The 25,129-nt window shown below is 42.5% G+C and overlaps 1 protein-coding gene across 1 annotated transcript in view; it reads right to left on the bottom strand.

The window, feature by feature from the left end:
• Positions 1-5,889: 5,889 nt before the first annotated feature.
• LOC115471341 (suppressor of tumorigenicity 14 protein-like) overlaps positions 5,890-25,129 on the bottom strand; it is a 66,177-nt gene continuing 46,937 nt past the window's right edge. Inside the window, exons 14-20 of the mRNA XM_030205042.1 lie at positions 23,923-24,027; positions 23,008-23,115; positions 20,801-20,842; positions 15,415-15,598; positions 11,968-12,239; positions 10,410-10,546; positions 5,890-7,401 (exon numbers count right to left, since the gene is read on the bottom strand). Coding sequence (XP_030060902.1) covers positions 7,234-7,401; positions 10,410-10,546; positions 11,968-12,239; positions 15,415-15,598; positions 20,801-20,842; positions 23,008-23,115; positions 23,923-24,027 — 1,016 coding nt within the window. The 3' untranslated portion in view covers positions 5,890-7,233. The remainder of the gene's footprint in view (positions 7,402-10,409; positions 10,547-11,967; positions 12,240-15,414; positions 15,599-20,800; positions 20,843-23,007; positions 23,116-23,922; positions 24,028-25,129) is intronic.

The raw sequence follows: 25,129 nt of genomic DNA, 5'->3' as shown, positions 1-25,129 counted from the left end.
CTGCCTTAAGAGCTTTACATTCTTGCACATTAGAAAGATTTAGGCCTCCTAAAATTCAATCCACAGCAATCAAATGATCAGGATTTCCATTTAACCACAGTAAAAGGGTCTTTTATTATAAGTTTTCTCTTACACAGCTCCAACTGGCAGCAACTCAAAGGTTTAAAGCAAAATAATAACTGAAATCCCATACAAAACAAATCATTATGGGGCCCTTTTACCAAGCTGCGGTAAGTGTGGTAAGCACTAATGTGTGCTTACCGCAGCTTAAAATGAGAAATCATGGGGTGCGCTGAGGTGTCCCATGGTACTTTTTGAATGTGTGTGCGCAAACCATACACTAAAATATTCAAAAATATTTTTGCGGAGGTGGTATATCTTGGGGGGGGGGGGGGGGGTGGAGGGCCGCGCACTGAGAGATTAGTGCAGGATTAGTGTGTGAGACCTTACCACCTACAAAATAGGTGGTGGTAAAGACTCATGAGCTAATCTTTTGTAATGGCCACACACTAATGAGAAAACTAGCATGTGGCCATTAATACAAAAAAGGACATGAGGCCATTTTACAGCTGTGGTAAAAATGGCTTTAGTGCGCAGGAAAGATCTGTATGAGGGTGCACTAAGGCCATTTTTTACCAGATTGGTAAAAGATCATCTATCTCTGGTATATGGCTTCTTAGCAACATAAATCAATACATTTTATTTCAGTTCCGATTCCTTCTTTTCTTTTCACCAACTGGGGTTCAAGAAAAAGAAACTGGCCATTGGCTACTTTTGGCCTGACTACCTCAAGCATAGAAATGCTAGTGCAATATTTTAATACAACTCGCCCTCAATGCAGATTCTCAGCCTCCCTGGTTTAAGAAGATTTCAGTGTTGAAGCTTTTCAAGAGATGCCTCCATTTCCTGTAGCTTACTCTTCCTTTAGGGCCCTCTTCCTGGGAATTCTAGTCTATAACCTGCTTCAAGTGCGCAGGTGCTTCAGGGGCCTCTAGCCTTGGACGTCACCTGACCTGTCTATTTTTCCTGTCATCCTTTCTTTCCAGGGAAGTGTATTTTTTAAATGCCAGGCATGGCTCCTAGGCTTCAAGAGCTTCACTATAGACCTAACTCTCTGATTGGTTCAGTTCTTCCACTCCTGGACTGGAGAACAGGGCTATGGACTTCAACTCTCAGGATTCTCGGACATTGTTCTCCCTGCTCGGTTAAAGCTAGCTGCTTTCTGGTATTACTGTTCAACTGCTTGTCTAAGGGGCAAATGCTCAAAAGTCACCATTAAATACTGCGTGTGTTTATAGACATGGTTGAACTTACCAATTTCTAAACAGCGACCCATGCCCAAAAGAAATCGAAAGGAAATTAGATGCATGGAAATTCTGCAAGTGGCTTGGTAGGGAAAGCACCTAGCACATGCACAGAGCAGTCTCTCGGTAAGCGTCCATGTTCTGACATGCCCACGGAAAAAGGGGCATCATTTTAATTATGTTGCCAGCTCTAATGTCCCACTGCTGCTGCTCTCTCTCTCTCTTTTCCCTTGCAGTGCTCCACTGCTGGCTGCACCTTTCTCCTGTAGCTCCTGAAACCCTCTTGTTTTATGCCATTTGAGGCTAAAATCCATCTCCTCACTGATGTCACTTTTGACACAGCTAACATCATAGGGGCTTTCCCCAGCCAATTGGCTGTCTGCTTTTGTTTCTCTGCCCTTGTGGGAGGGATTTCACTATCCTCATTGGTCTGATTGTCAGTGGCGTAGCTAGGGGGGCGCAGGAAAGCCCTTAAGGGGCAATGAAGACACTTTTTCACCAAGATACCACTTGCCTTCTACCTGGGTTCCACCAGGACATGTGGATAGTGCAGTGGACACCTTTCAAAAATGGGTGTTACAAGATATAAACAATATGGAGAGAGCTATGACATTTATACATAGCAATTTAACCAAAAATCTTACAGCAGCACTGAAGCAACTACAGAACAATGAAGAAATAGTAATCACTCAAGCGGACAAGGGAGGGGCAACAGCAGTACAGAATAAACACAATTATAATAGGGAAGCACAAAGACAATTACAAGATACAACATTTTATCAACGATTGAGTAGTGATCCCACATTAGAATATGCATCCAGTATACATGCCATCTTGATAGACGCTTCTGAAAAGGGTACTATCAATAATAAAGAATTTAAATATTTAGATAGACCTTTTCCCAAAGTACCTAACATATACTTTGTGCCTAAAGTACATAAAAGTGTCATCAACCCTCCAGGTCGCCCGATTGAGAACGGGAAAGGGTCGATACTGGAACCCCTCTCATAATATTTAGATTATCATTTGAATAAAGCAGTTCCGAACATTAGATCTTACATAAGGGACTCTACTCATTTATTACAAAAATTGGAAGAGCTGAATAGCCATAGTAAACAGGACATCATTCTAGTGACCCTGGATGTGACTGCGTTGTACACCAACATTCCTCAGCAAACAGCATTGGATTTAATTACAGAGCAATTGAACACAATGGAGTACTCCCAAGAAAAAAATACCTTGCTAAATATCTTAGCAGAGAAAGTGAATACTAATAATTACTTTGCTTTTGAAGAAAATTACTTTCTGCAGGTGAAAGGAGTAGCCATGGGAGCAACAGTTGCTCCCACTGTGGCTAATTTATATATGGCCAACTACGAGATGAAGTATGTGTATTCTAGCAGATATAAGGGATATATATCACAATGGATGCGATACATCGATGATTTCCTGTTAATTTGGAATGGGAAGATAGAGGTACTGGAAGAGTTTCTTCAATATTTGAATGAGTGTGACCCAAACATAACATTTACAGTTAACATAGGCAAAAACGAGGTGGAATTCCTTGATGTAAAGATAACTAACAGCGCAGGAGTGTTTGAAACTAAAATGTTCCGGAAACCCACAGAAAGAAATACTCTATTGCATTACTCGAGCCACCACCCTACTTCATTAAAGAATGGAATCCCTGCAGGACAATTCTTAAGAGTCAGATGCATATGGCTCACAAAAACAAGAGTACATAAAACAGGCCACACAAATGAAGAAACGATTCACAAAGCGGGGCTATCCAGGAAAAATAATATCTAAAGACTTTAAAAGGGGATATAATGCCCAGAGACAATGGTTGTTCAGTAAGGGAACACAGAAAGTAGAATCCAAGATGACTTGCATACTCCCATATATAGCACAATCCCACCAAGTCATGCAAATAATACGTAAGCATTGGTCCATGTTAGGCATACATCCAATGCTCAAAGAACATCCTCAGTTCTCATTTAGAAGAGGACAAAATCTAGGGGAGAAGTTAAAAAACCAGAGAGAAATAAAGAACAGAGAGGTCATTTCAAATGCAAAGGGTGCACATATTGCGCACACACCATAGAAACACAAAGCATTCAGATCCCTAATCAAACAAAACAAAAAGAATTTCAACTTATGTCAACTACCAATTGTGAATCTGCATTTGTCATATATGCTATACAATGTCCATGTGACCTGTTATATATAGGACAAACAGTCAAGAAAATAAAGTACAGAATTGCTCAACATCTCAGCAACATCCGATTACAGAAGGTGGATACTCCAATAGTTAAGCATTGGCTTTCTAAAAGACATACTATAGAGCAATTAAAGTTAATACAGATGGACTTGACTAGAGGGGGGAATGTACTACAAAGGTTAATGCAGATAGAACAACGCATCATATACGAATGGCAAAGAGTGACCCCTAGGGGTTTGAATAAAGAAGTAGACTGGGTGGGAGTATAAAACACAGGGAGTGTCATGAGACACCGAAAGATAGCACTGCGCATAAGCAGAGAGTTAAGAAGACGAGCGCCATTTTCAAAGTACCGGAGAGGATATCCACCAGGCACAGCCAAGCAGGAAGAACAACTACAAGGAAGGTAGGAGTTCAGTGATTACAAAAGTAAAGAGAGATACGAGATACATAGGAGAAGTATAGAAACGAGTAGGGCAGCTGTGACTTCTAAGATATCAGCACTGAAGAAAGGTTACCTCACCAAATACAGAGTGACTTTGAAGTAAAATAAAATAATCAAGAGAAAGAGAAACGCCCATGTTGCTAGTATACAATTAAAAACTAAGCGTCTGGCAGAACAAACAGTGTAAAAGCTGAAGATTACAAAAGAAGACGTATAGAAGTGAAGGGACGGCTCGAAAGGGAGTTACCGCACAGTTCAACACTCACAGCAAAGCAACATTAGAACTGATTGGAATCAAAAAGACCTGGGACTGATGTCAAAGGCTTTGCTTCGGGCAGCAAGCTCGAAAGGGAGTTACCTAGCAAAGCAATAAATTAGAATAGAGTGTATTAAATAGTCCTAAGGTTGATGTTGAACATTGTGCTTCTGGTAGCGGGATAAATAGCAAAGGGATTAGACACGAGTATTGAATAGAATGAATGGTAGTATGAATGTTATAGCACTAGGCATGAAATACTAATATGCATTATTTATTTATTTACATTTGTATCCCACATTCTCCCACCTATTTGCAGGCTCAATGTGGCTTACATATTTCCGTAATGGTGATTACCAGTTCCGGAAAAAAAAGAAATATATAGTTAAGGTAGAGGAGACAGAATGGAGTAAGTATTCAGGAAGGAAAGTTCATCGTATAATAAAAATCGGGATAACTTAGTTTGAAACAATCATGAATATTAAACTTCAAAATTAGTATGAGCGAAAGGAAATAAAAAATGAGATATTGTGAAAGTCCAATGTACATCTTGTTAATTGACAATTAGGGTGTGTTGTTATGGTAAGCTTTCTTGAATAAATTGGTCTTCAATAATTTATGGAAATGAATTATGTCGTGGGTTGTTTTATGGTTTTTGGTAGTTCATTCTAGATTTGGGTGGCTATATAGGAGAAACTACATGCATATGTTAGTTTATATTTTAGTCCTTTACAGTTCGGATAATGTAGATTCAGGAACGTACGAGATGAGCTAGTAGAGTTCCTGTTTGGTAGGTCTATGAGGCCTGACATATATCCCGGAGCTTCACCATGTATGATCTTATGAACCAGGGTACAAACCTTGAATGCAATGCGTTCTTTTAATCGAAGCCAGTGTCATTTTTCTCTTAAGGGTCTGGCGTTTTCATATTTCATTTTGCCAAATATGAGTCTGGCTGTCGTGTTTTGTGCAGTCTGAAGTTTTTTAATAATTTGTTCTTTGCACCCGGCATAGATAGCATTACAATAGTCTAGTTGGCATAGGACCAGGATTGTACCAATCTGCAGTAGAGGAGTGTGGTAGCCGTGTTAGTCCACTCTTAAGGTTATCAATAGAAATCAAACAAAATAAAACATGGAAAAGAAAATAAGATGATACCTTTTTTATTGGACATAACTTAATACATTTCTTGATTAGCTTTCGAAGGTTGCCCTTCTTCCTCAGATCTGAGGAAGAAGGGCAACCTTCGAAAGCTAATCAAGAAATGTATTAAGTTATGTCCAATAAAAAAGGTATCATCTTATTTTCTTTTCCATGTTTTATTTTGTTTGATTTCTGTTGGTACCAATCTGCAGAATGTTTCTCTTGGGGAAAAAAGGTTTTATTCTTCTGCGTTTCCACATTGAGTGAAACATTTTCTTTGTTGTGTTTTTCGTATGGGTCTCTAATGTAAGGTTTCGATTGATTGTAACTCCTAGAATTTTCAGACTTTCTGAGACAGCAAGGGTAAAGTTTGGGATATTTAAATGAGTGGGCTTGTATTTGTTATGTTGCGATGAGAGAATGAGACATTGGGGCTCATTTTGAAAGCACTTAGACTTACAAAGTTCCATAGGTTACTATGCAACTTTGTAAGTCTAAGTGCTTTGAAAATACACCTCGTTGTGTTTTGTCTGCATTGAGTTTCAGTTGAAAAGCATCCGCCCATGAGTTCATAATATGAAAGCTGTCATTGCTTTCTTTAGTAATTTCTGCCAGGTCATGTTTAAATGGGATGTAGATCGTGACATCATCAGGTGAATTTGAATAAACAATCAATATATGAAAATAAAAGCTTATGTACTCTTATTGGAGATACTAGTTATTAATATAAATAACAGTTCATAAATCCAGTTCACTCAGTGGTTAGTGAAAAGATACACAATGGGAAAGGGTTTTGTTAATCAGGTCTTGAATTTGCAGACTGCTTTCATCCGGTATGCCTCTCATCATGTTTAGGCTCTATTTGTTTTGGTCTTTTTTTTTTTTTAATTTTTAGAGGTCTTTATTTAACAGCATGTTCCAAAATAAATTGATACAAACATAATGCCAGCTATATAACAAGAATGTAGTCAGGTACAGGCAAAAACAAGGAACATAGTTCTATCCAGGGTTACCTTATGGCTCTAGAAAAAGGACAGATTGAGCCAGTCTGGGTTTTACTTCCATTGCTTTCAATGGAAGCAAAGCCAGGACTGGATTAATGTGTCCTCCTTTTTCTGGAGCCATATGGTAACCCTAGTTCTATCTATCCCTGCTCAAGCGATGAAGAAGCAAACAAATAAACCTTTATGGTAAACCGACAAGGACAGAATGTTCACCTCTAATATAAACTTTTTAAAAGTCTGTATCTCCCCCCACCTCTCTCCCACACACACTTTAAGGGGTCACACATTTGCTTGGATGCCACAGGCACACACTCCATGATGGCCCCTAATCCACAAGATATAAGTTAACTTATGGAGAGCAATGTGAAAGAAAAACTCCCCAAGCTTTCGCCCATTTAGATAAAACCTGTCTATGCTCTGCTGTTAATCGCTTAGTCTCACAAATATAATACAGCTTATTTATCCATTTAACAATGGAGGGGTTGCCCCAGATTTCCAACAGGAAGCTAAGATTAATTTAGCTGCATTAACACTATGGCAGACCAAGTCCTGTGGAATACTAGGCAAGCCTGTAACTGGTCTATCAAGTAAGAAAATTCCTGGATCCCACAATCAAGTTTGCAGTCTAGATTGGATGGTTTTCATTAGGCCCATCTTTTTACAGGTCAGGGTGACCAGTCCTGGGTTTATGCCATGGGACTTATACTTCTGCTTTCCTTACTGAGTTCCCGCCAGGAAGCTGAGGTGCACATCATGGCCTACAATGTGTAAAACCAGGATTGGATTAACCTGTCATGAAAACAATGGAGCTAGTTGGCCCCACTAAGTAATATGAAAAATACAGTATTTCCAATTATGATTTAGATCTGCAGGTTCATCTGTTGCTGGATCCAGTCAGAAAGTGCTGTGACTCTGGTGTAGACTCCGGGCCGTCCGCGCCGTGCACAACCTTCTCCCCAGCTGACTATGCCCGTCAGATACCACTTGTTCTCCCGCCCTAAACAGGCTAAGGGACCCCCAGAGTCTCCCTAAAAAAAAAAAGCACAGCAAAAAAAATTAACAGAAGTAGAGTGAGCCATGCTCTGTGAAGCCTCACATTAGCTAATTTTTGCCCAGTGAGGCAAATACATCAGATTCTTCTTGCATGCATCATTCATCCCCTCCTCCCACTCTTCCTTCTTCTCAATGAGGTCTTCAAAACATATGCTGAACCCACCTGGAATGTGCAGAACTAATATAACCCTGCATTCTAGTAAGTGATTGTCTTTGACAGTGTGACTGAGCCTGCCCTGCCTTCTTCAATTGTAAATAGCAGCAGACAGTGGGTAGGATTCAGTCAATGGGATGGCAGAAAAATGGAAGACAGCTGTAGTCACAGGAAGGGAGAAGGTGATCTGCAGGACATTTCTGTGTTGTAGAAGTGAAATTTTTGCATGTGATGGTGGCGGGGGGGGGGGGGGGGGGGGGGGGGGGGAATAGGCTTACCATATGTCCGGTTTTACCCGAACATGACCTCTTTTTTAGAACACCACAGGATGTCCGATTGGGTTTTTCCAGCCTGCCTGTTTGTCCAGGTTTGCGGGCAGGCTGGATTGCAGGCAAGCGAGTGGGCCTCATAGTGTCCTCTCCTCCCCTCCCCTCCTGTACCTTATCGTCCTGCCCTGGTGGTCTAATGGCCTCTTCGGGGCAGGAAAGAGCCCCCTCTTTCCTGACCGGCACTGCCACAGACCTCTCGCTCCCGATGCTGCTTCAAAATGGCTGCCGAGAGTTCAAGTGGCGGCCTTGCGAGACTTCTGCAAAAGAGGCCACTAGACCACCATGCACAATAAGATACGAGATGGGAGGGGAAGGATGTGGATAGAGTGAGCTATAAAAAAAAAGGTGGGTGGAGGAAGGCTGGAAAAAAGATTGGGGAGGGGACATACATGGGGAGAGGGAGGGAATCTGGCTTTCTTGGGGGGGGGGGGGGTCAAGGTTACATTGTGGTGCATGGGTGTGACAGGCGGGCGTTAGGAGTGTGACAGGCGTCCTCTTTTTTTATCATTGCAAATATGGTAACCCTAGAGAGGAGGAGTAAAAAAAGAAATGAATCCTCTCCAAAAATGCCCCAATATATTTCTGTTGGAGAAACAGTTTCAACAGCTGCAATATACATAAGTTGATTCACTGTAACATAGTGATTAAGGAATGTCACCTTTAGAAACTGCTTTCCTCATCTTCTCTCATAAAAAAAAAACAAACACACACACACACACACACTTATACACACACAGTTGGTGGAATAGGATGGCAGTATTCAGGGGGTGGTGGCATGCAGGGCCAGCTTAACCTATGGACTGGGTTAGGCTCTGGCCAATGGGAGGGTGTCAAACCAAAAGTTGGCTCAAGGCACCACAGTCCCTTGAACCAGCCCTGATGGCGTGGCAGCTTAGCATCCTCTCTCCTATTCCTTTCCTTGGTCCCAGATCCAGCATCTTCTTCCCCTCCCCTTCCCTATGCTGCTGCTGTTATCTCCTTAACTCTTCTGGGGCCACTCCAAAAGTACTCACAGGCCGATGATCAATTTTCCCACACTGTTTCGAACAGCGCTGTAAAATTAGCTCCGGAACAGAGTGATGAAATAACTCCCTTATGATCAATGCTAATAGCATGCAAATTTATGTGGATTATTTATCGTTGATCGGTGTACTTCTGCAGGAAGATTGTGCCTGCAAAAGTTGTTTGACAGGTCTGGACTGTCAAAAAAGCCCGGACCTTTCAAACATAGCCCAACAGAAGGGCATGGAAGTCTGGTGGACCTCCAGCCCCCCCCCCATATACCCTACCCTGCACATAAAATCCCTCCCCCCACTAACAATAAAAAAATCCTGGTGGTCCAGTGGGACCCCTACAAGCCCCCCACCCACCTGAGGCTGGCCTAGTAGTATAGTGCCCTCAAGCCACCCTGTACCTTGAAACAGGAGGAGGGAGTAGCCCTCCCTCCCTCCTCCTGTGAGCGCTGCCTCAAAATGGCAGCACCCTGCCTTGTTTGGTGCATCCTGGGGTGCACTGGGTGGAGGGCTTCATTACCATGGCCTCTAATGCCCGTATCTTTAGATTGTAAGCTCCTTTGAGCAGGGACTGTCCTTCTATGTTAAATTGTACAGCGCTGTGTAACCCTAGAAGCGCTTTAGAAATGTCAAGTAGTAGTAGTATTTGATCATCAGCCCATCAGTGCCAGCACAGTGCCTTCCAGTAGAGGCCCGTGCTCAAGCTCTGAAACTTCCCGCCCTTCCCTTCCTGTTAGGGAGAAGGCGAAATGCAGCAGCACTTGAGCACAGGACTCTACTGAAAAAGCCCTATGCTGGCACAGAGTACTTTTGGGGTGGACCCAGAAGAGTTAAAGTGAGAGCAGCAGAATGGGGAAGAGAAGAGGTAGAAGATGCTGGACCTGGACCAGGGAAAGGAATGGGAGATTGGAGGGATCTGGGGGATTGGAGGGGGGATAGGAAGGAGAAGGGGAGATCCTCTACCAGGGGATGGGGTTAGCAAAGGGAAGGGGAGATACTGGTCACCTGAGGTGGGTAGGAAGGGGAAAGAGGTTTCTTTGCCAGTTGTGTGGGTAGGAAGGGAAAGGGGGATGCTGGCCACCTTGGGGAGGAGGGGTAATGTGGGATGCTGGCTATCTGGCAGGGGAGATGAAAGAGATATAATGAAAAAAGGGGGGGGGGGGTCTTGAGCCACCCCCAGAGGTGGAATGGAGTCGTATAGCTGAAGGTTCACCTAGGGTGTTAGATACTCTTGGGCCAGATCTGACAAACATGCATTTACATGCAGAGGGGTTGGAAAGAATTCCTTTCCCAATTTGTACATTTAAGCATTACTTTGCAGCCTGCTATGAGCAAAGAAGAACAGGAGAAGGATTTGGACTAGTAAGGAAATATAATACCAATTAATCTTTCTGTTCCCACTTCAGAAGAAGGTGGAACTTGCAGAAATGCTTCCTAATGTAAAAACATCTAGGACTTGGGTTACAAGGAAAAGAAGCAGTTTCTACCTGGCAAGAGTCAATTCCACCGCTAAGATCTCCGGCGCATAACATGCGGGGTGTAATGGAAGCCTCATAAAGCTTGTTGCAGACATTATGATTGATTATTTTAACTTTAGCCTCCTGCAGAGTTCTAGCTGGCTCACCTAGAAAACCCCAAACATATTAATATTTGTTTTCAGTTTTAAAACCTGGATTATTGCTTGACCAACTCCCTCCCCTGGTGGTACTCCAATCCAGTACAGAGCCTGTCAAGGTGATGTGTATGCACACAGTGGCTTTCTGAGATGCTAGGCAGCAAAGATAGGGAAATAAATGAAAGAGGGACTTTAAACTCCTTTTTATATTTATACAAGGAGCATTTCAACCCAGTTCACATTTTGAGTCACTTATCTTACAATGCTCCTTCAAAATATCCAAAACCTCAACACTGAAACTTATTGTTAGAACATAAGAACATAAAAGTAGCCATACTGGGTCAGACCAATGGTCCATCTAGCCCAGTATCCTGTTTCCAACAGTGGCCAAGCCAAGTCACAAGTATCTGGCAGAAACCCAAATCGTGGCAACATTCCATGCTACAAATCCCAGGGCAAGCAGTTGCTTCCCCATCTTTCTCAATAGCAGACTATGGACTTTTTCTCCAGGAACTTGCCCAAACCGTTTTTAAACCCAGATACTCTAACCGCTGTTACCACATCCTCTGACAAAGAGCTCCAAAGATTAACTATTCATTGAGTGAAAAAATATTTCCTCCTATCTGTTTTAAAAGAGAGAGAGGCTGGACCAGAGGTGGGAGTGCAGGAGGAAGAGAAAAGAGAAGGGAGAATCTGGATAAGGGGAGGGATAGGGACAGAGAGGAAATGCAAACCAAGGAGGGAGCATAGGGAAAAGGACACAGGAAAGATGCTGAATTTAGAGGGAGGTTATAGACACAAAGAGAACAGTTGCTGAACATGGAGGAGGGGAGGATAAGGACAGAGACACAGAGGGGAGATGCTGGACAGGATGGATGGGGACACAGAAGAAAAATGAATAGTGGACATAGAGACGAAATGTCAAAAGGGAACCTTGGAAAGAAAGTTAGGAAAAAGCAGAGAAAAGTGGAAAAAAGACACTGGGACCAAAGCAATGACCAGACAACAAAGGTAGAAAAAAGTTTTTTCTTTTATGAATTTATTAATTTTAAATATGTCAGCTGTGGAAACTGTACAATCACTAATATTTTGCATTTCAGTTTGTATTTCTATTACTGTGACAGGCTTTCTATATGTAGGTCTGGAATGTTTTTGCTTTTTGCAGGATTTGCTTACTGGAGCTGTTAAGGGATTCTTCCTCTTCCTTCTCTTCCCCCATCCCCACTACCTTGGGGGAGACGGCCATCTTAATCTTTCCACCGGTGCCCATTCAATCCTAGCTATGCGACTGGCTTCTGTGTTACTGTGCATTAACTGCACTGCTGATTAGCTATATTTTCTCTATATTAACTGCATGGGTAGAAGCTGGGAATGCCCCCTATAGCTAGTGTACAGACATTGCACTTATTGTATCTGGAAAATATACATACCATTTTCCTTGAGGGCTCCCCAGCCAGTCACATAACAAATGGTGCTGTAAGAAAATACTTTAGGCTTGGTAGGTAAACATATGGGGTGTATGAGATTTGTGAAGAAGAGGGGTGCTTCCAGCTCCAACATGGCAATGTCATAGTCGGATGCAGACTGGTCATAGCGTGGATGCAGAATTATTCTCTTGATTGACCTCATTAATACCTGCTTGCTGTTTCTGTGTATGGTTTGCAGGCCCAGGTAAGCTTTCCAGACTGAAGGCGTGGAATACCTAGAAGTACAAAGCATCATAGGCTTTTCAGACTATCGTACCTTTGTAGCCTTTTCATGAGGAACACAATATGGTCTCCAAACTTTTTAGATTTATTATCATTTATAATCCGCCTTAAACCAAGGTGAAGAACAAAGCACACACATAATTAAAATCTCAGTGTAGGCGTATTACTTTCTTTCTTTATTGCTCACACCTATTCAGGAGTAAGGTGAGTTACTTTCAGGTACACTAGGTATTTCCCTGTCCCTGGCGGGCTCAAAATCTAAGGGGCCCTTTTAGAAAGAGTAGCATGCACTAACAGAATTGGCACATGCTAAACGCTAAGAAGCCAATAGATATAAGCTGGGTTTCTTAGCATTTAATATGCGCTAATTCCATTAGCGTGCACTAAGCTTTAATAAAAGGGCCCCTAAATTTGTGCTTAGCATGTATTCAGTTTGTTAGTATCCCTTAAAAAATACAGTGCGTGCTAAATTGATGTACCAGTAATTCATGTTAATTCACAGGTTTAAAATATGTGGCATTAAAATGAATAAAAGAATACAAGAACTACCATACTGGGTCAGCAATCCCAGTATGCTGTTTCCAGTAGTGGTGAATCCAGGTCACAGGCACCTATCAGAATCCCAAAAAGTATTTAGATTCCATGCCACTTATCCCCAGGGATAAGCACTGGCTTTCCCAAAGTCTATCTTGTTAATATGGACGTTGCTACTGTGTATACTTATGCACAGATATACCATGGGGTAATTTTATAAAAACCTTTTTTGAAGTTTTTCTGGATAATTAAAAAAACAACAACACCCTCACTCTTCCTCAAACCCAGCCCAATATTATGATAGTGTGAAGTCATTCAGTTGGATTTTTGGCACAATACTATCCATATAATTTTTTGAAATACTTTTATAGCAAAGTTAGGTCAGCAGCCACCACAAGAACATAAGAACGTAAGAATAGGCATACTGGGTCAGACCAATGATCCATCTAGCCCAGTATCCTGTTTCCAACAGTGGCCAATCTAAGTCACAACTGGCAGAAACCCAATTAGTAGCAACATTCCATGCTACCAATCCCAGGGACAAGCAGTGGCTTCCCCCTTGTCTATCTCAATAGCAGATTATGGACTTTTCCTCCAGGAACATGTCCCAAACCTTTTTAAAACCCAGATATGCTAACCACTGTTACCACATCCTCCAGCAGCGAGTTCCAGAGCTTAACTATTCTTTGAATGAAAAAATATTTCCTCCTATTTGTTTTAAAATTATGTCCAAGTAATTTCATTGAGTGTTCCCTGGTCTTTGTACTTGTGAAAAATTGAACCACTTTTATCCATTCTACACCATTCAGGATTTTGCAGACCTCAATCATATCCCCCTTCAGCCGTCTCTTTTCCAAGCTAAAGAGCACTACTCTCTTTAGCCTTTCCTCATATGAGAGGAGTTCCATCCCCTTTATCATTTTGGTCGCTCTTCTTTGAACCTTTTCTAATTCTGCTATATCTTTCTTGAGATGCAGTGACCAGAATTGAACACAATACTCAAGGTGAGGTTGCACCATGAAGCGATACAGAGGCATTATAATATTTTTGGCCTTATTTATCATCCTTTTTCTAATAATTCCTAGGATCCTGTTTGCTTTTTTTGGCTGCCTGCACACTGGGAAGAAGACTTCAGCGTATTTTCTTCAATGACACCTAGATCTTTTTCTTGGGTGCTGATTCCTAAGGTGGACCCTAGCATCAGGTAACTATGACTTACATATTGTAAAATAGTAGATGACAGCACATAAAGACCTGTATTGTCCATCCAGTTTGCCCAACAAGATAAACTCATTTGTCCTTATCATTTTCAGGGCATAGACCATAGAAGTCTGCCTGGCACAGTCTTTGTTCTAAAATTTCTGAAGTTGTTGTCCAAGCCCCTGAAATGATCTACTCCAGTCCATCCAAGTCTATTCAGACACAATCAGGGCACAGACCGTAGAAGTCTACCCAGTACTGGCTTTGTTTTCCAATTACCAGTGTTGCTACCTGTCTTTTGATCAATTCCTTCTAAGCAGGATTCCTTTGTGTTTATCCCATGCATTTTTGAATTCCATTACTGTTTGCATCTCCACTACCTCCCGCAGGAGGTCATTCCAGGTATCTACCACCATCTCAGTGAAAAAATACTTCTTGACATTTTTCCTGAGTCGGCCCCCTTTCAACCTCAATTTATTTCCTACCGCCTTCCCATCTCTAGAAAATATTTGTATGCGGATTAATACATTTCAAATATTTGAACATCTGTATCATATCACCCCTGTTTCTCATTTCCTCCAGGGTATACATGTTCAGGTCAGTAAGTCTCTCTTTGTACATCTTTCTACGCAAACTTCATACCATTCTCATTGCTTTTCTTTGAACCACTTCAAGTCTTTCTACATCTTTAGCAAGATACGACCTCCAAAACTGAACACAATGTTCCAAGTGGGGCCTCACCAATGACTTGTACAGGGGTATCAACACCTCCTTTCTCCTTTAGATTATTCTTCCCAATGTGCATCGCTTTGCATTTGTCTAAATTAAAATTTCATCTGCCATTTGAATGCCCAGTCTTCCAGTTTCCTAAGGTCTTCATGCAATTTTTTACCAGTGAACATCTTCAGTCTTCTGGCTTGCTGTCCTTTTTAGCCAGTCTTTTGACTTCCTGTGCTCTCCTGAGATCCTTCTGGTCGGCTAGCGAGGACCTTCTTGTGATCTCCTCTTTCTGCCAGGTCTTTCAGGATGTCTTTAGAACCTCTTCCTTCAGGGTAGCTTTCCACACATTGTAGAATGTCCTTTCCCTCTGTCCCTTTTTTTTGATATGTAACTTTTCCTCTTCCCAGTGTGTTTTTGCATTCTGTGTTCTTTGTTGCGGTGTGGTGTTCCTTTATTCTTCCTCTAATTTGGTTATGTATTGTAAACCGCTTAGACTTGTCTTTGAAAATTTGCGGTATATCAAGTAAATTGAACTTGAACTCAAACATTAACAATTTTGAATAAAAAGTCTTTTTTGCATATTGAGCGATATGAACCTTTATGCAAAATTATGCATATTTGCTACATAATTGATTCACAATTTGATAAATCTGTCACAGAATCTTGAAAAATATGCCACAGGAAACCGGAGGCTTTGATGATCCAGTTTTATACCTGATGGACTCCGAGTTAAGGAAACAATGTGCAGCTGAAATAAGCCATTTGTTTGCAATGACAGATGCGCCACAGATGTGTCCATCCATTCCTGTCTGCAAGCTCACTTGCCAAGGCCACCTGCCAGATGCGGCATCTTTGCCTCCTACAATTCTGGTCTTCTTCATTTGATTTCTTCCACAATCTAGAAACAAAATATTGAATAATGGAATAAAATGAAGTCACGCAGCTGCAGATGAAACAAACCACTGTGTCACGATAAAAATACTGTTCTTACAGCCAATGTTATGGTTAATATCAGACAATAGTACAACAGATATGGAATCATATGACCTAACCAATGATCAGAACTTTGAGCACCCTCTGATAATTCAAATGAAGCGAGTTGCACTGAATGCAGTGATACTCATCCCCTGGCCTAGGAACCATCAATCTAATGAAACAGCATTGGGGATAAGAGCTAGAACTTATATCTTGAGGTTCAATGATCAGTTGCTTTCTAAGGGGCCCTTTTACTAAAACCGACATTAAATGCTGCACATCCTATTTTATACCTATTGGCCATGTGGCACCTAGTGCACACTGATGTCTGTTAATAAAAGAGCCCTAAGGCTCAGGGCACTGTGACAGTGGTTCTTGCAACCCAATAAGAACTCCATAACAAATCCACAAAATGTAGAGCAACTTGCGTTGCAATAATGCACAGATCTTGACTTGGAACAGAGGGTGTATGAAAATGGGCAGCGGCCATGGTGCAAGGGCAGTACAGACAATAACAGAACTGATATTCAAAGGATTTATATGTTTAGCAGCAGCTGCTAAACATGTAAGTCCCCTATCCATGATAGTGGTACTGAATTGATAAGGCCGCTGAAAATACACTTTAATTGCTCTGGCACAATGGGGATAATCAACCAACATTGTGAGGAAATGGAGCCACTCTATGGAACCAAAAGTCCTTTATTGTAATCCAGCAAAATATAGATGACCTGACACAACTGTGTTTCGGCACATAAGTTGCCTGCATCAGGGGTCTGAACACTTATTCAACTGGTAAAGGAACAGTAATCCCGGTAGCCCAGCGGTAGTACCAGATTGGCACAAGGCAAGCCCATTACTGTGCGCTAAGCTATAGAAATGCTAAGTAGTAGTAGTAACCCTTTAATGAAAGGGCCCTAAGTTTGTGCCTGGTGCATTGGAGGGACGAGTGACTTTTGCCCAGGGTCACAAGGAGCTGGAGTGGAAATCGAACCCAGTTCCCCAGGTTTTCAGCCCACTGTACTAACCATTAGACTACTCTTACACTAGTTTAGTGTGGATCTCAAGCCTAACTTTGGGCACCACATGTATGCCTGCTGAAACCTGGTATAAATGCTGGAGCACAACTAATGGCATTCGGGTACGTAAATTACCCTATTCTATAATATTTCTCGGAACACCCCTAACCTGCCCATGCCCCTAAAAGCAGAACAGAGAGGGTTCAAAGCACAAAGTACAATCCAAAACACAAAAAGTACCTAGAGCCTTCAAAAACGGGTCAAGTTCTTTTATTCCACAGCGTAGATCTAGAACATCAATCACATAATCTTGTACATCAGTGACCCGACACGGGCCGTGTATTATGATTCTGTTAGAATCCTGCTAGTCAGACAGGGGAATGCTTGAAACCGCTCCTGATTGGTCCATCAGGGGCTGAACTGATGTCAGTCTGTCTATTTAAGCTCACCTCTCCCGTCAACCCCTGCTTTGGCGTTTACTCCAAATCTACTGAAGCCTTCTGTTGCTCTGTGTGAGCTGTTAGCTCTGTGCTTGTGTGGAGCTGTTACTCCTCTCCTGGCTGCAGTTTCTATTGCTCTGTCTCTGTCTGCGTGTGTCTAATTACCCCTCTCCCTTCACCTGGGGATCTCCGTTTAGCTGGGGTGCCGAGTGGTGAATTACCTCTTGTTCTGTTCCAGTTTCTTGTTTGCTGCCCTACCTTCAGAGTTCCCTTCGTGCTGTGTTTCTTTCTGCCTGTCAAGTCCTGTCCTTTGTTTCTCTCGTGGTGGGGGTTGTTTGTTTTTCTTTGTGCTCCCGTTGTCTGCAGTATTCCCTGCCTCTGGTTTCTGTTTGTGTGCTGAGCTGGGTTTAACCCTTTGTCTGCAGAGCTTCTCTGCCTCTGGCAGTTATCTGTTTAATGCAGTCTTCCCTTGGTGACTGTTCTAGTACTTCTCTTACTGTACTGCCTCCTGTTTACTGAGCACTGTTCCTTCCCTGTTTTGCTGAGGGCCTCTGCCTACGGTATCGTATCTCAGTCCCTCACTTGTTGTGTTCCTGTGTATGCTACCCTTTCTCCTTGACTGCCAGCACTGAGAGTGTTGCTGGTGCTCTGGTCCCTGGAGGGGGACACCTCGCTTAGTCTCTTTCTCCCCTCCCTAAGTATGACTCGGTTCCAGGTAGGCCGTGAGGCCTGCATGCTTGAGTTCTGAGTGTGTCGGTTCCAGATAGGGCATTCAGGTGGGCCTCACAGCCTATCTTCCCCTTTATGGAAGTGTAAGATTGGTTGTGTGTGTGTATGCAGGGATTGGTAGCTGGGTTTGTGTATAGTGCCTGGTCGGTCCATCCTAGGCCTTGGCCTAAAAGCTATACTAGGCCTCTGCTTAGGTCCAAGGGCTCACGTCCAGACTAACACCGTGTTTCAGCATACAGCGCCTGCATCAGGGGTTGTTTGACATTAAGAGTACAATATGAACATGCTCAGCATCTCAGCTGAAGACAAAATATATGTATAGGAACTTTGTCCAAACACTATGTATTGAACTCAGCATGGCGACACCCTCCCATGGCCACATCCCCTTTTGAGTTGTGCACTATAAAATTTAGGTGCACATTTTATAGAATAGGTGCAGGGCAGATCCGCACATAAACCCAAATGAGTGCCAATTAACACCAAATATTGATTGTTAAAGGATTATTAACTAATTAGTTTACAAGTGGATCTGGGATTTGTGCCCAAATTTAGGCAACCTATATAGAATCTAGATGCTAGTGTACCTGTATATATGTGTGTGTGTGTGTGTGTGTGTGGGGGGGGGGTTATAAGCAGCTTTTTACATGCATATGTTGGCATATATCTGTGAAAAATTACTCCCAGAGTGGTTGAATACTGCCACCATCAGGGCAGTTCTATAAAATGCATCCTAAGCCATATTTTATTAGAATTTTAGCACATACAGTACCTGTGTATCTGTCAAAATTCTGCCTAAGTGCTATTCTGTAAATACAAAATATGAAGAATAGACAACTAGTTCACTCAATTTACAATTTGATAAGATGGGGAGAAAAAGCCTCGGAGTCACAAGAGGACATTGCCTATATATCAGGCATTGATCTAGACAATCATATTCCAGTCCTCGTGATATTATGAGACTTTTTCTCCCCCTCTTACCAAATTGTAAATTGAGTGAACTAGTTGTCTATTCTTCATATTAAGTTGTCTGTTTGCTGTAGATAGATTTAGGTCATGCTGAATTTGATCTAAGGATTCTGTAAATACACACATACCTTACATCAGTGTTTCCCAAGTCCAGTGCTGGAGTACCCCTTACACCAACTGAAACCTGGGCTAAATCCTGGTGCACAACTTGGGCATGCAGGCCCCAAATTCTATAACACTGTGTGTAATTTATTCATTTATTTATTAGGATTTATTGCCTCTTTGAAATAATTCACTCAAGGAGGTATACAGTAATTCTTTGGAACGCCCCTGACCTGCCCATGCCCCTCCCATAGCCACACCCCATTTTGGGTTGCATATGAGAAGATTTGGACCTGGATCTCTATAGAATCGTGCTCAGCCAGATCCATGTGCAAATCCAAATTAAAGCCAATTAATGTCAATAATTAACAGCCAATTATTACTACTACTAATCATTTATATAGCGCTACTAGATGTATGCAGCACTGTACACATTATATGCAGGTACTTTCTCTGTCCCTAGAGGGTTCACAATCTTTTTTGGTACCTGGGGCAATGGAGAGTTAAGTGACTTGCCGAAGGTCACTGCGGTGGGAATCAAACCCAGGTTGCCAGGATCAAAGCCTGCTGCACTAACCATTAAGCCACTCCTCCACAATTATTCATGTTAAGGGCTCATTAACTAATTTATTTGCATGCAGATCTCAGGATAATGTGTAATTTTGGGTGCCATTTATAGACTCTGGGAGGGTTACATATAGAATTCTATAAGTTACATGCAAACATTTATACCGGGCTAAATGGCTGGCATAAGAGTTTGTGCCTAAGTTACAGTATAGGTGTGTATTTTCATAGCTATGCTTGTAGTTAGGCTTCTGCTTTTCTTTATAGAATAAGTTCTTATCAGGCACCCTCTGAGTGCCTATATACACTGATAGAATTGCTCCCTATGGACTAAATTCTGGGGCCAAAAAATCTGCACTGACTAAAAAATATGCTAAACGCTATTCTATAAACAGTGCTCTAAATTAGGTGCTGTTTCTAGATTGACACACCAGGAACCGCACCTAAAATGATTTAAACCAACTAAACCTGGTGTAAATCCTTGTGCCTAAATTAGGCACAGATCCCCTTTATTCTATAGTAGCGTGCATCAATTAAAGGAATGCCCCCAATCTGCTCATGACCTCCCCCTGGTCATGCCCCCCTTTTGGACCCACGAATAACATTTACACGTGGATCAAGGTATGTAAATGTGTGTGTGTGTAAATTTTAATTGACACCAATTAGCACTGATTGTTAGAGCTCAATTATCAGCACTAATTGGCTGGTTATTCAATTAAATTGTGGGCGCAAATTGGGTGCGTGCCCAAATGTCCACAAGCAATTTTTAGTGCCATTTATGGTGGCAAGCACTATCCACATATTCAGCAAAACTTCCTATCCAGATAGTGACACTGAATATGTATATATATTTTTATAATATTGTGGTCAGTGTTAAAAATGAATGCGGGTGCATTCTTTCATAAATTAGAAGCATGTTCCAGCAGATCTATAGTGCAAAAATGCCTTTCAGTGACACAGCATTCTCTTCGCTGACACTGGTCAACTTAAGTCACAGATCAAACCATATGTGAAGTGGAAGAGCAGCCTAGTAGTTAGAGCACTGGTCTGGATAGCCAGAGGTGCCCGGTTCAAATCCCACTGCTGCTCCTTGTGATCATGGGTAAGTCATTTAACCCTCCCTTACCTCAGGTACAAACTTAGATTGTGATTCCTCCACAGACAGGGAAACACTCAGTGTACCTGAATGCAACTCACCTTGAGCTATTACTGAAAAAGGTGTGAGCAAAATCCAAATAATTAATAAACATATGTACATCTTTTTAATCATAGTATTTGTGAAGCAGAGAGAAAGTAGGACTGACTTACTCAGCATGCTGAGCTGTGGTCTGGGCAGGGTCCTCTCACCCTCTGGAAAAGGAAACACAGACAGACTGAGACTCTGTAGACTGAGGAATTATAACAGGAATGGAAGAAGAAGAAAAGGCACAGGCTGAGGAGCTTTGGATGGCCAAGACCAAAACAGACTGTCATCCAAATGTGGATGGTCTTACAGATAAGTGGGCTAACCCTCAATTTTGCCTCATTTCTACTAATTTTTCCTCTAATTCAAATACAAACAGGTGGTCAGGGGTAGGAAACTAATAAGAAACGGATAAAGTATGTCCAATTAGTCAAAATGATCAACAAATTAAAACAAATACGATATATCTATTTAATCAAAAAATGTTGATTTGTTATTTATTTTTGATTAATTACACATTTTGTATTTGCTTTAATTTGTTGATATTTTTAATTTGAATATTTTTTATCATTGTTGTTTGCTGATTTTATCATTTTGACTAATTGGACATACTCTGTTTCTTATTAGTTTCCTACCCCTGACGCAGCCATAGGGCAAAACGTGGCCACGTTGGGTACATAAATACATAAGTATTTCCACACTGGGACAGACCAAAGGTCATCCTGTTTCCAACAGTGGCCAATCCAGGTCACAAATACCTGGCAAGATCCCAAAAAAGCTCACTACATTTTATGCTGCTTATCCCAGAAATAAGACATGGATTTTCCCCAAGTCCATTTTAATAATGGTCTATGGACTTTTCCTTTAGGAAGCTGTCCAAACCTTTTTAAACCCCGCTAAGCTAACTGTCTTTACCATATTCTCTGGCAATGAATTCCAGAGTTTAATTACACGTTGAGTAAAGAAAACTTTTCTCCGATTCATTTTAAATTTACTACTTTGTAGCTTCATTGCATGCCCCCTAATTGTATCAATAAATTTGTCCAGCACTGCTATATTCTTGGTCTGCTTTTTGCTTGCTGTTACGTTGATGTGCGGATCATTGCCTCTCTTGTTGTTTGTTAGCATTTCAATAACAGTGACAACAGCTCCCACCAATATCAAACACTCTGTGAAATAACACAAAACTCTTGACAAAAACACACTGACACGAACTTAACATATGAACATAAGAATTGCCATACTGAATCAAAGCAGAGGATCAAGCCCAGTAACCTGCTTCCAACAGTGGCCAATTCAGGTCACAAGTACAACCTGGTAGCAAGATTCCAATGCTGCTTACCCCCCAGGGACATACAGGTCTATCTCCATAACAGACTATTGATTTTTTTCTCCACATATACATTAAACTTGTCCTTCCAAATGAACAATAACACCCAGAACCCAAACGGTGACAATCCTGCCTATGAAAAACAGGCAGTCCATAAACTGCAACACTAGGGCCAGGGCCAGACTAGCTGTTTGCCTAGGGTGGCACAAAGTTTTGTGTGTGGGGACGGGAGGGGCCTCCTCTGGATTTCCTGTTTCTGAAGAGAGCGACCCGGCATCCCTTGTGCAGGCATGGATGCTCAAGACCCCATGCCAGCTGCAGTGTCTTCCATAGGCACCCTGACTGCCACATCAGTGCCTCTATAAAGGGGATAAAAAAGCCACTGAACACTTTGGGACATGAATTAGGGAAGAAAAGGGGAAATACTGAACATGGGATGAGGTGGGGATTAGAGAAGGAGAGAGATGCTGAGCACAATAGATGGGGGTGGGGGTGGTAGGAAAAGAGAGATGGTGGACTATGAGTGTGGGGGGGGGGGGGGTAGGTAAGATGCTGGATATGAGTGGGGCGGGGAAGGACCTTGAGCTGCCCAGGGTGGGGGAGGTGCATGGCTGAGAAGGAGACACACTTGGGCAACCAGAGTCATTTGTGGGGTCAGGGGGTGGGGATCAGGGTGTCCACATGGGCCACTAGGAACATTTTAGGGGGTGAGGGATAGGCAGCCTAGTTGGGCCTCCAGGTATGTTTTCCATGGGACCTATTTAGGCAACCTGGGACATGGGTTTTAGGAGTGTGTTTTTTTGGAGGGGGGGATTATTGATTTGGGTCTGCGCTTGCCACTGATTGCCACCTATAATAAATCTCCAGAGAAAGGCTGCTTAACATGTGATTTTAAGGATGCGTGATCTCTCCATCTCTCCTTTGAATTAGATACACATTATTTGGCATTTTGTCATTGCTTTGATGGACATGCTTCCATCTAAAGAACCCAAAGAACCTTACTGCAGTCATTTTCATCACTGTCACTTCCACAGATGCCATTTCCTGTGCATTTCCTGGATACATGCTGGCACTTTCCGTTGCCACAGCTGGCCTCCCCAGAATCACAACCTGCAGAAGGAAAAAAAAAAAAACACAGTTACAGTAGTGAGAGGTGCTTGTTTTGATGCATGAAACACCAGGTAAGCATTGCCTGTACTAATTAATTCCTTTTACCCCAGAAGTGACAATGCACAGCTTTGAAATACTAAATTGCAAAACAGTGGTTTGCAAGAAAGGGAGCCACATACATTCTGAAAGCACTTGCAGATCTCTCAAAATACTACTGACCTTCAATCAGCCACAAGGTGTCACTATGGGACAAATATTTAGCATTGCTCCAATCCCAGATGTTTATGGCAGCCTGTATAAATTCATGTATCATTTTCTAGTATAAGCATCTCTGCACCTGTGTAAGATGATTGATCCTGCTCAGCCCCAAGTGCAACCTTCTTCTCTCCCATTGCCACCGGGACCATTGCCTTCTCAGCTCTGTTGTGGCAATAGCATTGGACCTTTCCCTGCATGTGCCGTTCCTTGCTTTGCTTCTCTGACCCAGGAAGTTTACATCAGAGGGCAGGACCAGCAAAACTAGCAGCAGCGCACACAGGGAAATGATCCCACACGTGAGTCTTTTCTGCGTCTTTTACTGACGCTCCACTGGCTAGAGATGATACCCTTATCATTAAGCTACAGAAGGCTATCAAGATGCAAACTTTTAGTCCTTCTAAAGTTTCATTTTTCTAGTCACTGGGGTTTTTTTTTTTAAACACATTTTAAATTCATCACAAACAATTGACGCCCATGGAAGCATCTTATACATGGAGAGCCACACTATGTATTGGGCATGACTGCAGATGTTAATATTGAAATACTTACCACATCTTTGTTCGTCGGTGCCATCTGGACAATATTTCCAGCCATCACACTGGTTCCATAAAGGAACACACGTCCTGTCCATGCACCTGAACTGCTTGGGACATGCTAGGACAAGAGGAAGCACTATACAAGTGATACATTGAATGCTGTATGTGAGGACAAGCCTATGCAATCCATTGATCCTGGCATTCTTAGTTAAGACTGGGAGTTGATCTGCAAATATCTTATTGTAAAAGAATTAATAAATGTAGAAACTTAGACCCCTTGTATTTACCTGCCCTTTGGGCTTGGATAGACCTTGCCCATCCTTCTGTGTATTTCCTTTATGACTGATCTTGCACAGATGTATCATCTCTATATATAAAAGGCACCTCCAACGTTCTATGAAGCCTCCAACCGGAACTTTGAAGCGGGCGAGATATCCGGTTTGCCCAAGAGTGTGTGCCCCGCCCTCGGGTCACAACGTGATGACGACGAGGGCGGAGCAAACACACTCCACAAAATGCCATCTCCCCCTGCCCCTCGCCGGCCATTTTTCACATGCACACCGCATCGCGGAGCGCCAACGACAGCAGCGGACAGGTCCCTGGAGGGGGGTTGGGGGACAGCTGGATCCCTGGCCATGGGTGGCTGCAGGGGGGGCCGGGGGATGGAGCAACAGCAGCGGACAGATGCCTGCCTGCAGGGGGGTTGGGGGACAGCTGGATCCCTGGCCATGGGTAGCTGCAGGGGGGGCTGGGGGATGGAGCGCCAGTGACAGCAGCGGACAGGTGCCTGCCTGGAGGGGGGTTGGGGGACAGCTGGGTCCCTGGCCATGGGTGCCTGCAGGGGGGGGGGGGCGGGGAACAGGACGGTCGCTGGACACAAAAACCTTGCTAGCGCCCGTTTCATCTCTCAAAGAATCGGGCCTTTTTTGCTAGTATTATATATTTGATAATTCTATCACTTGTATACAATTTCAACTACAAGCTGAGGAGGTCCTTTCTTAGCTAAGATCCTTTATAATATGGGGGGGAAGGGTAATGCCCCATTACTCCACTCCACTGGAGAAGATGTGATAACAGCTATTGATAGGAGGTGATTAAATTTCCTTGGTACGCCACTGGTTAAAACAGCTGTGAGACTGAAAGGGATTGCAAGGTGCCACAGCTTTCTGACTGCTTTCTTCTAACATTTTAGAAAATTTATTTTCAATGATAGCTTTAAA

This window comes from Microcaecilia unicolor, chromosome 5 (assembly GCF_901765095.1).
Source record: "Microcaecilia unicolor chromosome 5, aMicUni1.1, whole genome shotgun sequence".
NCBI classification, from domain to species: domain Eukaryota; kingdom Metazoa; phylum Chordata; class Amphibia; order Gymnophiona; family Siphonopidae; genus Microcaecilia; species Microcaecilia unicolor.
The sequence above is the reverse complement of the archived record's forward strand: the minus strand, read 5'-3'. Positions and strand labels throughout refer to the sequence as shown.